This window comes from Ceratotherium simum, chromosome 1 (assembly GCF_057802395.1).
Source record: "Ceratotherium simum simum isolate JZ-2026a chromosome 1, ASM5780239v1, whole genome shotgun sequence".
Classification (NCBI taxonomy): Eukaryota; Metazoa; Chordata; class Mammalia; order Perissodactyla; family Rhinocerotidae; genus Ceratotherium; species Ceratotherium simum.
In genome coordinates this window covers 27,658,900-27,675,324 of record NC_141900.1, presented here as the reverse complement: position 1 = coordinate 27,675,324, position 16,425 = coordinate 27,658,900, and the positions used below count along the sequence as shown (strand labels likewise).

General features: G+C 34.3%; 1 protein-coding gene across 6 annotated transcripts in view; it reads left to right on the top strand.

The window, feature by feature from the left end:
* The window catches only part of CACNA2D1 (calcium voltage-gated channel auxiliary subunit alpha2delta 1), a 504,823-nt gene that overhangs the window by 250,485 nt on the left and 237,913 nt on the right, over positions 1-16,425 (top strand). For 5 of the 6 annotated variants that reach the window (XM_014788140.2, XM_014788141.2, XM_087445298.1 and 2 more), the window contains one exon: positions 2,024-2,083. The exons of the other annotated variant lie outside the window; for it this stretch is intronic. In XM_014788140.2, the coding sequence (XP_014643626.1) occupies positions 2,024-2,083 (60 nt within the window). The remainder of the gene's footprint in view (positions 1-2,023; positions 2,084-16,425) is intronic. 6 annotated transcript variants of the gene reach the window in all.

The window sequence follows — 16,425 nt, the reverse complement described above, 5'->3', positions numbered from 1 at the left end:
ATCCAGTATTTTGTTTAAATTCACAAAATACTTAGGTTTATTTGCCCCATACGTATGAATGTTTAGCTGTTCTTATATTGCCTGTTAGAAATGAGGGAAGACTTACATTCTTGATTTTTGTCAAGAATATGCCTTTGTGTTTGTTCTCTCATTCTGTCTTTTCTTTCTTTATCTTTCCACACTGAAGTTTTCCTGTAAAGAAATTGCTTCCATTTCCATTTCATTTGCCATTTTATTTACTTTTTGACTACATTTTCACGCGGGATTTGAGTTTCCAAAAGTATGTGATGCAGTATAAGTGAAATGTATACCTTTTTCCCTTAATTTTGCTCTGTTTAGTTTCTTGTTTTTATAGAAATAGAGAACCTTGTTTAGGTCACTCTCTCTGGTACAATTTCTAACATTTACTAGCTCCACTTATGCTCCGTGTCTCCCTAGTAGCTGATAAACCGAAACCATTGTCATTTAAGCACACTGGAGCATTTTCCTTTAAATTCAGCTAGGGATTCTTTAGTTGAGATATCCCATTAGGCAATATTTTGTAGTCATTGATAATACCTACGTAATAGTTTAGAAAAATGAGCAAATTATCATATTAAATAACAGGGAATAGAAGCCAATACACTAATGTAAAAACTGAGTTAAAGGGATTTTTCATTTATCCAACGTAGTCTGAACTTCGATAGAAAGAGCACAATGGAAGTATAGTTCAGTGTGAAAGATCAAAAACATGAACCAATAAACCACTATGAAATTTATACTTTGATCATATCTGTCTCTTAATAAACGAGTTTAATACTTTTACATTTATTGTATTTGCTGTTATTCTTGTCCTCTTTCTGCCACTGTGTTCTGGCTGTGTCAGGGGGCAGGCCACAGATGAACTCAGCACTGAGCTGTTTTCTCAGAGAGACACAGAGTGCAAATGGAGTCATAATTACTCTTCAAAGTTAGAGAGCTGACACATATATTACTTACTGTTTGCCAGGCACTGTTCTAAGCACTTTATATATAATAATTCATTTAATCCTTTCAACAATCCATGATGCATATTTTTACACTATTCACTTGAGAAAACAGGAAAAGAGACTTAACTTTTCCCAAGTTTGCACAGCTGGTGTGCAGCGAGGTTGATATGTAAACCCAGCCAGTGGTTTCAGATCTGTGTTCTTAATCGCTAAATGTTACTGTCTCCTTTAAGAGCTTATTAATTAGAGAGACAACATAATGATGACACTGGAAAGAGAAAAATCTAAAAACTCTTAGAGGAGGAAAAAAATAATTTACTTACAAAAAGTGATTAGCAGACTGTCAATATACATTTTATCTCTAACTGAACCTAATGGAATAACATTTTAGGAGTGCTAAAGGAAAATAAGCCAACCTAGAATTCTTTAACTACTTGAGCATACAAGAGTCAAAGTGAAGTAAAGCCATTTTGAGATGTGTGGATTGTGACTGTTTGCTACTAATAGATTATCTCTGAAAAGACTACTATTAAGAATGTACTTCAGCAAGGAGGAAATTAATACATTATGTGACCTTTGGTAAAAAACTAATTATGCTATTAAGAAGGTGCCTAGTATAGTGCTTAGCACATGTTCATTGATTTCTTAATGTCATTTCCTTCTACTTATATAGAAATATATGCTTTAAATGTACTTGCTAACAACACGATTCTTCCAAGATTTATATACTCTACTGATTAAAGCTTTTTCTAAAAACTGAAATGTTAGTCATTGAAGGAAAGCACTCATGGAGGACACTCCTGCTGATGATGGCAGAGGTGGTAAACTTAATGGTATTCAAGAATAGTATGTTATTCCTATTACTAAAGAGTAAATACACATAGATCAGTTTTAGTAGGTTAGATTACTAAATGATTAGAATTTATGAATCATAAATAAAGAGTTTCTTCTGCTTTTTGTGTCCTCATAATTGATTTGAAAACCCAAGTCTTTTATATAACAATTACAGATTCATGTGGTCATTTGAATTCTAAGGTGTATTGTTTCCTTTTCAGCGCCTGGCTTTGGAAGCAGAGAAAGTTCAAGCAGCCCACCAGTGGAGGGAGGATTTTGCAGTAAGGAACCTTTTTAACTGCTTGATTTAAGTAGATTGACATTTTGTGTTTGGAGAATTATAAGCACATTAAAATATTTTTTAGTGATGGAATCTAATGGTGTTATGGGACTAAGAAACAGCTATACTTGGTTGCTTTAAAAAAAATTGCTTTTGGGTAATTAGGGCCAATGAAGTTAGTCAAAGTGTTCTTGCTTATGTTCCATATTAAAAAATAAAGTCCCTTGAAATGTTCTCCCATACTCAAAGATATGTGTAAAATTAATTACATTAAAAGTAGTCAAATTATAATATCTGAATAATCTTTGTAGATATTATGAATATACTAGTTGAAAAACAAGTTGCATTTAACAACTTTTAGTTTGTAAGAAGCAGTATGCTTATTATAATCACCTTGATGGTTGGCTATGTGATTAAAGTGAGAATAAACGTATTAAACCTCTTAAAATTTAATTTGCTCCACTTTAGCTAAAAGTAATCTTTCATCTACTCTGGCCTACTTTTAGAAATGCCAGCTGATACTAGCTTTTGCGTGTATTTTTTGATAAACTTGTTTTGTGCTCCCAGAGTCATTGGGTTAATTATACAAACAGCAGAAATCCTCCTCGTGAGGAGTTCTATCTATCTGTCTGTCTATCTATCTTCTTACAACAAAGAGGCACAGTGAAGAAGTATATCCTTAATAGTTAGTTAAAATACTTCTGTTACATATTGGAAGTATTTCATGTTATATAGCGAAAATTTCTTTGGTTTCTGATCACAAGAAAATTTTAGACCATTCATTTTGGGGATGCTAAACTCCACCTCACCCCGCTCATTTAAAATAGGAGTAGAGTATGAGTGACACCTTGGTTGTGCTGTTCGACTGTCTTGGAATGTTTGCAAAACAAAAATCTCAGATTTGAAGGTAAGAAAGTTGTGCCTCAATAGAACACTAAACTGAGGGTTAGAAATTAGCACTTTTATTTTGTGTTTTTATGATTAGATTGTACATCAAAGGAAAATACGTTAAATGATATTTCATTCACTTATATGATAATGGTTGGATAGTCTTCCATGCTTGACATTTCTGATGTTATTTATTTTTACCATCTTTTCTACTTAATTTATATTTCCTAAACAAACAGTCTATATACTAGAGACTCTATTTGACTACCGTCAGTTTGTTTGATTCTTTCACTAAATTGATCATATTGCCTGAGTTGTTGATGTCATGTAAATAAGTACTGGCTTGGTCCACAACTGTTTGTCATAGGTAGGTTAAGAAAGATCAATTGGTCATCCATAATATATAAAGAAAAATCAGTGATTAAGTTAAAAACACAAGCTTCTTGGCTATTGAAGACAAATTGTAGGCTCATCCAATGAAAGGATTTACAATGTAGTTAGTTGTTTTTAGATGAAAGGAATGTAAACTGGAATGTTTTTGTTTCTTAAATAGACAAAAAGCAGCCAAACTAATTTGTGCTAATTAATATCCTTTTGGCTAATATTAAATGGAAATTACTCTTTTCCCTCTAACTTAGAGGTGGCATAATAAAAGCAGTGTAAAGTCATAATAGATGTAAAGCTACATCATATCTTCTGCCTTGTATTGGTATAGCAATTAGTGCTATTTTAGTTTAAACTCAAAAAATTGTTAAGTTCACACAAATCAGCTTCTGTAATATATAGATTTCATTGCTGTTCAGAGAAGCTTTTCTTTGCATTAAATAAATTTAGTGATATCTCAGGTAGTCATTTATTAGTTGTATGTCTTTTTCAGTTTTAACCTTGACAAGTAGGGATGTAGTAATGCCTTTTATATCATTGGCGTTGTTTTATTTAATTATTATGTTATTGCTTTCTAGATTTTATTTCCTTTCCCAGATATATTGTAAACTTTTTGATATTGGGCTCATTAACACTAAATTAACATTTTGGCAAATGATTTATTTCTCCTTCCAGAAGTAATGGAGATTGTCATTGTACATGACACAAAAGCCCACAATGCATGTAGCTATTAGCATATTTTATTGAATCCAAGCCAGCCTCAATGTAAGACACCTTATCATTTATGTATTGCTAAGAAAGAAAAAAAAAGAAACCGATTAAATTATGATGAACCAACAATTTTAAGCTGTATTCTTATCTGTCAGATTTCAAAATATGAAAAAATTTACGTTGAAATGTAACCCCTGTTGTCCACTCTCTCAGTGCCTGTATTCAAACAGAAGCACTGCTAGGAAAGTGATGCAAATGGACAGATCAGTCTCACAGTGACACAAAAGCTACTACTAAATCTTACATGGTTAAATAGAAAATAAATGGTTTACCCAGTAAGTGTTAGGAGTTCTTAGCAAATAGTGGTCACTATGTGGGAGAATTCTTGAACAAATTCTGTTCTTAATTTCCCCCTAGATTACCTCACAATTTATTTAGGACCTATGAACATATTGATTGTTATCAAAAGAGACTGTTAAAGGGAAAACAAATTAGGTTACATTAGAGCCCTGTCCACTCATTTCTTGACTACCCTTGAAGGACTGTGAGTGATGTTCACAGGGCACAATATCTGTCACAGTTTGTACACTGAGAATTGATATTTTCCATATTTTACCATGTCAGCCATACATAAAGTCTTTACAGTAGCTCTTTCCTTTGAAATGCTGTAAGGTGATAGAACGTTGAGATAGTGGCAATTTTATGTTTGAAGAATAGAATCTGGTTGGAGATTGCCTAACCTTCAGACTCAAGTAAGTAAATAGTGCAAAAATAAGAAACACTTTCTCACTTTTTCCTTCTTTTCTCTGATAAACTAGATGATGCTTCAGTTCATATATATATAGCAAAGTCAAACAAATCCTTCAAGGCAGTAATACAAATCAAACTCAAATCATGGTTGGAAATTAGAAATCATTAACACTAAATGTCTCCTTATTTTGTGAGACCATACAAAACAATTGCAAATTTTATCAGTATTTTAACCAACCATTTAAAAATGTTTAATTTGAAATCAAATGCTACCATATTCCAAAAGGTGTCCTCCTTTTAAACTTTATAATCCTTTTATCTTTTAAGGTATTTAACTGTTTGCATCAGTGCAATAGTTCTTTAATACCACCCTTTAATAATTTAACACTAGGATGATTTAGAAGGCAGAAATAATTTGCTAAAAGGTACATTAACATTTCAAAAAGAAATATAATATTCTGATTCTTCCCTCAAGTATAAATAGGCAAGTTTCATCAATATTACCTAGGCAAAATGTTGATTAACATTCTCTACTGTGTAATGTAGAGAAATCGCATCAACAACAAGAACAAAAGGCAAAGCACTACAATGCTGGCAACAAGAAAGGGCTCATGTAATTCACACTCTCCCTCAGCTCCACTCAATTCCCAATTGGATGTACAACTGAGGGAAGAAAGGGCATACACTCTAAATGGATTAAGATTTATGCAGTCATGCATTTACAAGTTCAAACCAATATTTGTAAATAAGCTGTATCTACCAGCTGCCTTTCAGGTCTCTATGCAACTTATGGGTGTTAAAGGTGACATTTCATGTCACTTCTGATGGACAAATTATTTTATTAAGGGCAGGTGGGAGAGGAAAAAAGAGCTTGGAAATAATTGCTCTGCATGAAAAAATTGCTATTGTTTCTACCAAAGAGATCTTTTCCAATTGCATTTGAAAACTCATTTGATTGCTTGCAATGGTTGGTTAACTAAAGCAATTTTGTTTCCAACTAAGCTTGTGATATTAATTGTACTTACACGTGTATAAACATAAGGGGTGCCTAATTTGTATTTTAATAAGTAGGATCTTTATGTATGGCTTATTAGCATCAGCTTGTTACTGTGCAGGCTGAGTACAGACATCTAGAAATTGGCCAGTAAATAAAACATTTGAAGAGCCTTTTTTAGCTTCATCTTCACAGAGAAACTAAATTAGAAGGTGAAAGTTTTTTTAGTGAAGCTGAATGTTATTGAGTATCATTCAAGCTAATTAAATTCTCCTAATTTAGCTTTATTTTTATATATTTTTTAAAAAATCACTTTGCTGAAATCATATTTTGAAATGTTGCTTTCAAAGTTGTAATATTTAAAATTTCATGTTTATATGAATTAAATTAATAAGCACTGCCATTATATATTTAATTATTCCATCTATCCTATTCATTTCATGGAATTGCGTCACATCTGTTGATTGCAACACAGACAATTGTGAATACGTGAACTGTGAAAAAATTCTATATTTATTTTGGTTACAACGTATAAAGATAAACACTCTTCTAAATTATAATTTGGTATAGGCTCTGGATATGAAAGAGCTGACTTTTTAGGAATGAAAAGTGAGAGAGTGGCGTTCTGTGTTAATGAATAAATGAATGAATTTAATAGATCACCATAATGATTTTAGGCTCCAGCTGGCTTTAGTCTTTTTTAGTTTCCACCTTTGGTTGAATTTCCCTTTTGGAATCAAGAGCTTGCATATTTTAATATGTTTTTGCTACACATCTGCTATGTAGGGAAACAATTTTTTCTACTGCTTTAAGACTCTTGTCAATCTATTCTCATCGTCAAGATAGACAAAAAGAAGCCACACTGCAAAATTGATTTACCCCCAAATTGTGGGAAACCAATTTAATAGAAAAGAGCCAGGCAAATTTATGTTGCTTCACTCTTTTTATTTACGCATACATAGAAATGCCTGTGGTGAGAGCAGTATGACACAGCAGAGTAGAAAATAATAAACATAGGCTTTAAATTGTTGCTTATCCTGGGTGATAACTCCCACCTTTTGTTTCTTGAAAAATAGAAGAGGCAAAATATTTATCCATTAATTACCTAGACAATAATGTTTGTTTCATTTTTAATATTTTCTAATAATCTTCTTGACCTCACTTTCTATTATTTCTATTAAAGCCAAGGTCACATGATAGTACAGTAGAACCCCCTAAACAAAAACATCATGATGATATGTCCCGGGATAATGCAAATTTAGATCTAAATGGGGGTGGGTAAATTTCTTTCTTTCTTTTTTGTCTGCCTCTCAGGAATGGAGAGAGAATTGGGAAAGGACAGGTAACTTTCACTTAGGAAATGGGGAGATGGATGGTGGGGCTCCATATTTTCAAGACCAATCTGTGCCTCAATATCCTGGGATTGAGCTGATGAAATCATTGCTAAACTTTTGGGAGATTCCTGGAATTGCTGCCAAGATTCTAAAAATTCTAGCCATACAGAGCACCCAGAATCATCCTCAGTGATATTTAAGCTAGGGTTGATTACTACCACCAGCTGGTGCCAAATTGCAGCTGTTACAAGTGAGTTTTTGAACTTACAGATTTCGTTAACCTCTCTAAACTTCAGCTGCATTTTATTAAAATTTTTGACACCCCTTTCTTTGCATTAAGGTGAGGATTTACTGTATTAATTTCTCAACTACAAAAGAAATGTGTAAGCGTTGCAAGTCACTGAAATTTACAGGTAATGTATAGTCTACAAAGATTTGCTCCATAAACTTCCCTCCATTTCATTTCTTTATTTAGAAGTCTTCAGTGACTCTCCATTTGGCGTCAATGGTACACCAGGCCCTTCACGATCTGACTCCATCGTACCTTTCCAAATTTTCTATTGCAACATCTCCCCAGCAGCTATTCCCATTCTCCTGAAATTCTAAGCCCAAAACAGAGTAAAGTATTTGGCATTTCCATAAGACGATATTCTTTCCTTCATCTTCAGATCTTTTGATAATCTCTGTCTAGAAATATCTCCCTCTCTCCCCCATTTTTTCTTGACTTTGATCCACCAATCTTGGATTTGTTGTCTGTTTTATGTAGTCCTGTAATGCTCAGTATATATCCCTATTCAAATAAGTACTCACTGTATAATTTTCCCTTCTCCACTTTTTTTCACCACTAAAATGTAAACTTCCTGGGGACAAGAACTATGGCTAGTGCATTACTAAGAAAATTGTAGCGTAGTACAATGCATAACAGACAGTAGCCTAAATGTAAATTGTTTTATTAAAAAACAATTACTTGTATTATTGACATATCTATTTTTACTCTAATTTTCTCTGTCAATTTCACTGAAGAGAAATGAAAATTTGTTTGAACAGCACTTTTTTATGTCTAATTATATTTGCCCACAGCTGTGGTATAGTTAGGAAACAGTGGGCTTGGAGTTATTCAAATCTGTTTCAAATTTTGGCTTTGCCACTAACTTGCAATGTGATTTTGGAAAAATAATAGTCTTTCAGATATCAATTCCTTTATCTAAAGATAAAACTCTTGATACTATAGTCTCCAGCAGCATAATTATTTCTGTAAAATGCTCAGTAACTGTCTATGTTCCTGTGAGTCCTCTCTCTCTACCAAGGAAAACATTTTCTAGAAACCTCAGGATTTGTCTCAGGTGTTCATAGGCAGGTGGACACAAGTCCGTGGATGGCTGTTCACCTAGTCCAGTGAGCATCCGCCAGCTCCCAGGACTAGTGAGCTCCATGGCCATCATTGCTCCAGTGAAAGAATCCTGTCTGCTCAGGTCGCTGTCACCTGTTGCATCCCAAAGTGAAAGTGCTTGAGCTGGAGTCACCGTTTGCTCTATGCAGCAATGGAGTGAATGACCCTATTCCCAACCATAGAGGATTTTTTTAAACCTAGATAAATATTTTAATGCGCTATTTTATTTATTTTATTTTTTTTTAATTTTTATTTATTTATTTATTTTTGTGAGGAAGATCAGCTCTGTGCTAACATCTGCCACTCCTCCTCTTTTTTTGCTAAGGAAGACTGGCCCTGGGCTAACCTCCGTGCCCATCTTCCTCCACTTTATATGGGACGCCACCACAGCATGGCTTGCCAAGCAGTGCGTCCGTGTGTGCCCAGGATCCAAACCAGCGAAACCTGGGCCGCCGCAGCGGAGCGCACGCACTTAACCGCTTGCACCACCGGGCCGGCCCCATTTAATGCACTATTTTAAAAAGCCAAAATTAATGCAAAAAAAATCTACTGTAAATAATAACCATTTTTTTCTTTTTTAAAAAATTTTATTGTGATAAGAACAAAATATGAGCTCTATCCTCTTAGCAAAGTTTAAGTATACAATACATTATTGTTGACTATAGGCTCAATGTTGCACAGCAGATCTCCAGAGCTTATTCATGTTGCTTAACTGAAACTTGATGCCTGTCAATTAAAAACCCCCATTTCCCCCTCCCCTCTATCCTCTGGTAGCCAGTATTCTAGTCTTTGATTTTATTAATTTGACTACTTTAGTTATCCCATATAAGTGGAATCATGCAGTACTTGTCTTCCTGTGTCCAACTTATTTCACTTAGCATAATGTTCTCAGTCATCCACGTTGTCATATTGCAGCATTTCCTGCTTTTTTTTTTTTTTTTTTTGGTGAGGAAGATTCCTCCTGATCTAACGTCTCTTGCCAATCTCCCTCCTTTCTTGCTTGAGGAAAATTAACCCTGAACTAATGTCTGTGCCTATCATCTTCTATTTTGTATATGGGTCACCACCTGGGATCCGAACCCACGAAACCGGGCCACAGAAGTGGAGTGCTCCGAACTTAACCACTACGCGGTGGGGCCGGCCCCAGAATTTCCTACTTTTTAAAGGCTGAGTAATATTATATTGTATATGTATACCACTTTTTCTTTGTCTGTTCATCTGTCAGTGGACATTTAGGTTGTTTCTACATCTTAGCTATTGTGAATAAAAGTACAATGAAGACGGGAGTGTTGATATCTCTTTGAGATCCTGATTTCAATTCTCTCAGATATATACCCAGAAGTGGGATTGCTAGATCATATGGCAGTTCAGGTTTTTTTTTTTTTTTTGAGGAACTTTCATACTGTTTTGTGTAGCGGTTGCACCATTTTGCATTTACACCAACAGTGTGCAAAAGTTCCAAAGTCTCCACAGCCTCACTAACACTTGTTGTCTAGTGGATTAAAGACTTAATGTAAAACCTAAAACTGTAAGACTTATAGACTAAAACATAGAGGAACATCTTCATGACATTGTTCTTGGCAATGATTTCATGGATTTGACACCAAAAGCACAGGCAACAAAAACAAAAATAAAAAGTAGGGCTATAGAAAACTTAAAAGCTTCTGCACAGCAAAAGGGAACAATCAATAGAGTGAAAGACAACCTACAGAATGGGAGAAGATATTTGCAAACCATATATCTAATAAGGGGTTAATCTCCAAAATATATAAAGAACCCATACAACCCAATAACAAAAATACAACCCTACAGGTTTTAATCACCAAGGCTCTGAAGCTAATTCTTGTATTCCCTGTGTCACAAAGTTCCTGAATAAAACAAGCCACTCACTCATCATTTATTTAATACTTACCTCAATGAGGGTAAACACACCTTTCTTTAGGAGTCTTTGAGGACACCTATTTCTTACGTTATCCTCATCTCCTTGATGTCCCCATGAACTCTTGTCCATGTATTTCTCTTTCTTTAGGAAACAATCAACTGACCTCCAGCAAATGAATGCATGAACACAGGTTCCTAGTAATTTCCCAACTTCTAACCTATGATTGTCATAGTTCATGTTCAGCCTGGAGGACCTTATTGCTACATACATTCATATCTCCAAAAAGCTGTTTGAAATTAACTGAGATAGTTTATGTGAATATGCTTAGCACTTTGGAAGGTCTTCAAAAATGATCATTTAAATAAAGGAGGCATTGTCTCCTTCTAGATTTATTTCTTCCAAGAAGTTGCCATAATTGCTTTTTAATAATTAAGAACAGCTGGTTATACCTTCTTAAGAAGGGAAATATGCATTGCTCATAAAGCATTAGATGAACACCTTGAATTGACTTAAATTCCATTTAACTTACATTCCATTTATGTATTAAAACTACATTTAAGTAGAATGACTACATTTGGAAGGGACAAGTATGCAATATGAGGGTTACAAAATTAAGTCTTTTGTTGTTATTGATGCTTGTCTTTATATTTGTGTGAAGTTCTGGTTTACTCAGTGCCTAAAACAGCCCTGGTACACTTTTCTAGAATAAAAAACAGTTGTATCTGAAGGGATCTTTTGACAGTGCAGCAATTAAAAAATATTTCCATTTACTGTAGATCCTTGAGGACTGAGCCCTGTGGCAATAATTCTATTCCAAGAGATATTTTTTATCTTGAGAATAATATCAGATACTGAAATAATTTTAATTTAGTGGAGTTACAGATATGTTAATGGCTTTGCTCATATTGCTATGGGAAAGAGAGAATGTTTCAGGAATTGAAGAACTGGCCTAGAGAACTTTCTTCCTAAAGGGTTGACACTATGGTGAAACTTGGAGCTTTAAGATAAAGAAGCAAAGTAAGAGAAGCAGGCAATTAATGTAGGTCGTGGGGTTCAGTCACTAGTAGGATACATTTTGACTTTGGGAGCTGCTTAGGAGGGCTGATCATGGGGACTGAGGGCTTAGTAGCCTGGTTTCAATGGAGGGACAGTATGTGTCCAGAGTATAGGAAAGCTGCTGAAACAAGGGTCTGGATAATGTTGAGAGTGGATATTGCAACCAAAAGCTTAGTCAAAAAAAGATGTCTTTAAGTAAACAGAAGAAATATTGGAGAAGTCTCTGATTTAAACTTAGAGATTAAAAAAAAAATGACAAGAAAATCTAGAAAATATTCATCTACAAGATTTAAAAAATATGTAACTTTACTTTAGTACCGGATTTGAGTACATGTAAGAAAAATGCTATGGGAGTTTAGGGGGAATGACCAACTCTCCCAATTAATGCAAAATTCTTTAAAATTCTTCAAAGCTCATGCCTTTTGTCATCTTCCAACCTTCCAAACCAGCCTGTCATTGGATTTATTCCTCATGTTCTCCTCTTTCTTTAATTCATCAACATTTTTCTCCTTTTACTTTCTCATCAATGTACAAACTGGCTCCAGTATCTTCCATCATTAAAAAAAAAATCTATTGCCCCTTTTAGTTCTGCCACATTTCTTTGCTGTCATTCTGCAAAACTCAAAAGAGTTGTGGATCTGCATCACCTCTCTGTCTTCACCTTTGTCCACTGGCCAGCCCACTCCAATCTGACTGCAAATTTCATTTGTGGTGAAACTGTTCTCTGTAGTTCACATTTATCTCCACATCATCAAATCTAACAGGCATTTTCTGTTATTTTCAGACTTGGTCATTTTATGTCATTTTAGTGTTCCACTTGCTATTTCCCCTTTCTTCAAACATTTTCTTCTATTAGTTTTCAGGAAACCCTACTTTCCTGGTTTTCCCATTTTCTCACTATCTGTTCCTTCTCAATCTCCTTTTCAGTACTTCTTTCTTTACAGTAGCTCTAATGCTGTCTAAATTTAGGGCACAGTCTTAGCCGTTTTGTATTTATGCCCATACTTTCTCCCAGGACACCTCAACCATTTCATTGAATTTAAATATAATTCCACCCAAATCTCTTTTCTGAGCTCTAGGCTTATTTATCTAACTGACCACTTGCTGTTTCCATTTAGCTGTCTCACTTGCATGTCACTAACATGCCCAGATGAACTATTCTTTCCATTACTTTCTCCTCCAGTATCCTGACCATCTGTTAATTTCCCCATCTCAAATCATATCACATCTCCTCAATCGGGCCAAAATTAAAGAGTAATTAATTTCTCCCTTTGCCATAACCCCTCATATGATTCATGTATAAATTCTGACAATTCCAACTCCAAATATATCATGCAGCCATTCATTTCTCTTCATGTCTACTACCACCACCTTTGTCTAAGCCACCCACATCCTGCAGGCAGAGTGATCTTGAAATTATTAATCAAATTATGAATCAAAGAGTCTACTCTACTGTTCTATGGTATCCACAAATTTGTTGTACAAAATTGTAGTGGCCCAACATATACATAGTTAAATACGATTTTAGAATGTCAATTAAATAGAAGAGAATGATGAGCCTTCTTTTTATCAATAGCCAGTCTTACAAGATAGTGGAAAACTTAGCTTTTTATATCCTTCTAACACAAGCATTTTGAGGACCAACTAAAGTGAACAAGTTGCAAAATTTTTAAACCAATAAGTCAGCCAAGTATCAGAATAGAGTAGTGTAGGTAATACAAACCTGAATTTAGAAAGCAGTGTGCGGCTTTTCTCAAACTGCCCATGGTAAATGTGCCTATGTAGCAGCAACAACAATAAAATCCAGGAAGCACAAGTAATAACTAGATTAAAAAAAAAAACAGTGAAATATTACTTTTAGCCAAAACTAATGATACAAAATGTGAAGTTTTATATAAATTCAGGTTTAAAATTGAAATTGCAAAATGTCTGCTTTTGCTACATCAGAAGACATATTATGGTCTGAGAAATGGTAATCAAGACAGCTTATAATTGCTGAATGGTATAGAAAACCGGTTATCATGGAATTGTAGTATTGTGTGCTGTGGGATATATTCTATGTTAATTAAATTATTAGATTCCAGTAATTATAAAAGTGCTACATTGCAAAACTGCTTTACTTTGTTTTAGTGTTTTGCCTCTGTGTGGACAGTTCTCATGGGGATTTTGTAAGAATCACCTGGAAGCCTTTTTTCAAAGTCTTCCCTTAAATCCTCTCCCCAAGATTCTCAGTGACTTCCGGTGGGACTGAAGCGAAGACATCGAGAATGCTTCTGTAGTGAGCCAGTGTAACTGATGGGAATATGATCTATCTCTCACGTGTAAGACAGAAGAAAGCTTGACAACCACTAACTGGAGGGCTTATTAAATATGAAAATAAAAATGATGAGTCTAAATGCAATTCTAAAGCTTAGAAATAAGGGAATGAATGGTAAATAGATTTGATATAGAAAAGAAAATTATAATAAGAAATTGAGGCTCAAAAAATCTAGTTGGATTTAGTTAATACTAAAACAGCAATAACAACAATAATCAGGCTTGCTCAATCACTTTCCTTCTTAAATAATAATAGCTTGTTTTTGTAAAAATATTTCAATATCATTAATATAAAAATTCAAGTGACACAGATACTACAAAAGGAAAATTAAAATCTCCCCTAATCTCCACAGCTAGATATATTTCTTGTTTACATTTAGTGAGCATCATGATGTTCAGTTTGTTTATCTTTTTTTAGTGAATTTTTTCATGACACAAAAAAATTCATGGACTCAGTGATATATAATGAACAGAATGTACAAACTTGTAATCAGAAAGTGCATTCTATTGTTAGTAAATCAACATATTTTTGTTTCCTCTCGCCTTCCTCATACATCTCCAAATCTTATTAAATTATTACTTTTACATTAAGATTTGTCTTATGTTGCATAACCATAATTTCCACAATGTTTAATCCTGGTTCTATATTTTGATGGGTTAAATGCTATCAGCAGAACTTCGATGATAGCGCCTCCATTACTGATCTTCTTTTTTTTTTTTTCCCTTTAAATTCATATTTTGATTGAATGGATTTTGTTGTCAAGTAGTTTGATCAAGAGCTGTGGGATGCTCTAATCCCTGAGTTCTTGTATGATTGAGAATATTTGGGCATTTCATTTTAGACCTGAAGAAAACCTTGGCTGAGTGTGCATTTTTTTTTTCTCAAAATTTTGGGGCATTGGGGCATTCTTGGGGCATTCTTCTACTGATAGTGGCTATCAAGAATCTAAAGCCGGTCTGATTCTAGCCCCTGGATCCCATCCTGAATTGACTTGATTTTTTTTACTGATTCCCTAATGATATGTTTTTATTCTTAAGGTTGAACTAGGAATGATACATCTTATTGTTGTTTAATGTCTTTGCATTAAAATTTTTATTTTATTTCAGAGATGTTTACTTTTAGCATATTTTTGTGTAGCCTTTTTTTTTCATGCTCTCTTCTTCAGGAATGTCACTTAGTGTAAATTGGACATCCTTTTCTGTTTTCCATAACTGGTATCCTCTCCATTATAGTCTTTTTTAAACACCTTTGCTTTTTTACATTTCATTTGGCATGATTTCCTGTAAATCATGGAATGATTTACAGGAAATCTGGAATGACAGTCTTTTCACATGCATCTGTGCTTTTGTTGTTTTCATGTGGCTTTCTTCTCTAGGTAATCTCTTTTGCATCTCCCATTTTTCCCTATGTTCTGGCAGCTTCTTCGCCAACTTATATCGGTTTATAATTTCATCTTTTGACTTCTTTTATCTTTTATTTTCTTCATTTTTTTCTTGGCTATCTCTTTCCACCCCCTGTTTTCAAGAATAAGTCTGGCCATCAACTGATGAATGGATAAAGAAGATGTGGTGTATATACACAGTGGAATACTACTTAGCCATAAAAAAAGACAAAATCATCCTATTTGCAACAGCATGGATGGACCTTGAGGGTATTATGTTAAGCAAAATAAGCAAGACAGAGAAAGACAGAAAAATGTATGCTTTTTCTCATATGTGGAAGATAAACAAACACATGGATAAAGAGAACAGATTAGTGGTTACCGGAGGGGAAGGGGATGGGGGGGTGGGGAAAAGTGGTAGAGGGGCATATATGTATGGTGATGGATAAAAACTAGACTGTTGGTGGTGAGCACAATGCAGTCTCTACAGAAACTGACATATAATAATGTACACCTGATATATACACAATGTTACAAGCCAGTATGACCTCAATACAATAATTGAAAACAAACAAAAAAGAATAGGTCTATAATTTCTCTGAGACTGTGAAGAACCATGGGCCTTAATTCTTTTTTATTTTAGGGTTTTATGTCTTTAGTTAGTTTTCCTTTTTTCCTTCCCCATTCCAAAAAATGGCTATGCATAGTTTTCTGAATCTCTGAATAAACTAATGATTTGATGGAAGATGATGAGGGAAAGTCAAAAAGAGAGAATCCCAAGATAGTTTAGGGCTTCCACTAAGGTGAGTAGTCTCAACTATCTTCCAAAATATGCTCTTTCCTTTGCACATTTCTGGTCAGTTTTTAGTGTTCAAAAAGTCTGCAAGACTTATGGTAAAAACAATTACGTCATGGCTTTTCTTGCAGCAATATGATGACTGCCATTTCTGTTTATTACTGAGATTTATTTTTTTCAGCTGGAATTTATTAGGTAAAAATAGAAAACTGCAGGTAGTAGTAGAATTAATTGCATTTTCAAAGCCAAAATAGGGAATGGCCAACAAAAGTGTTCCTGAAAATATATATCTAAATTATCTCCTAGACATCAGTTGGGTATTATAAATTCCACTTAAAAAAAAGTATTAGTGGAGTCAGCCCCATGTGTAATAGTTGAGTTCATGTGCTCCACTTTGGCAGCCCAGGGTCTGCAGGTTCAGATCCCGGGCATGAACCTGCACCACTCATCAAGTCATCCT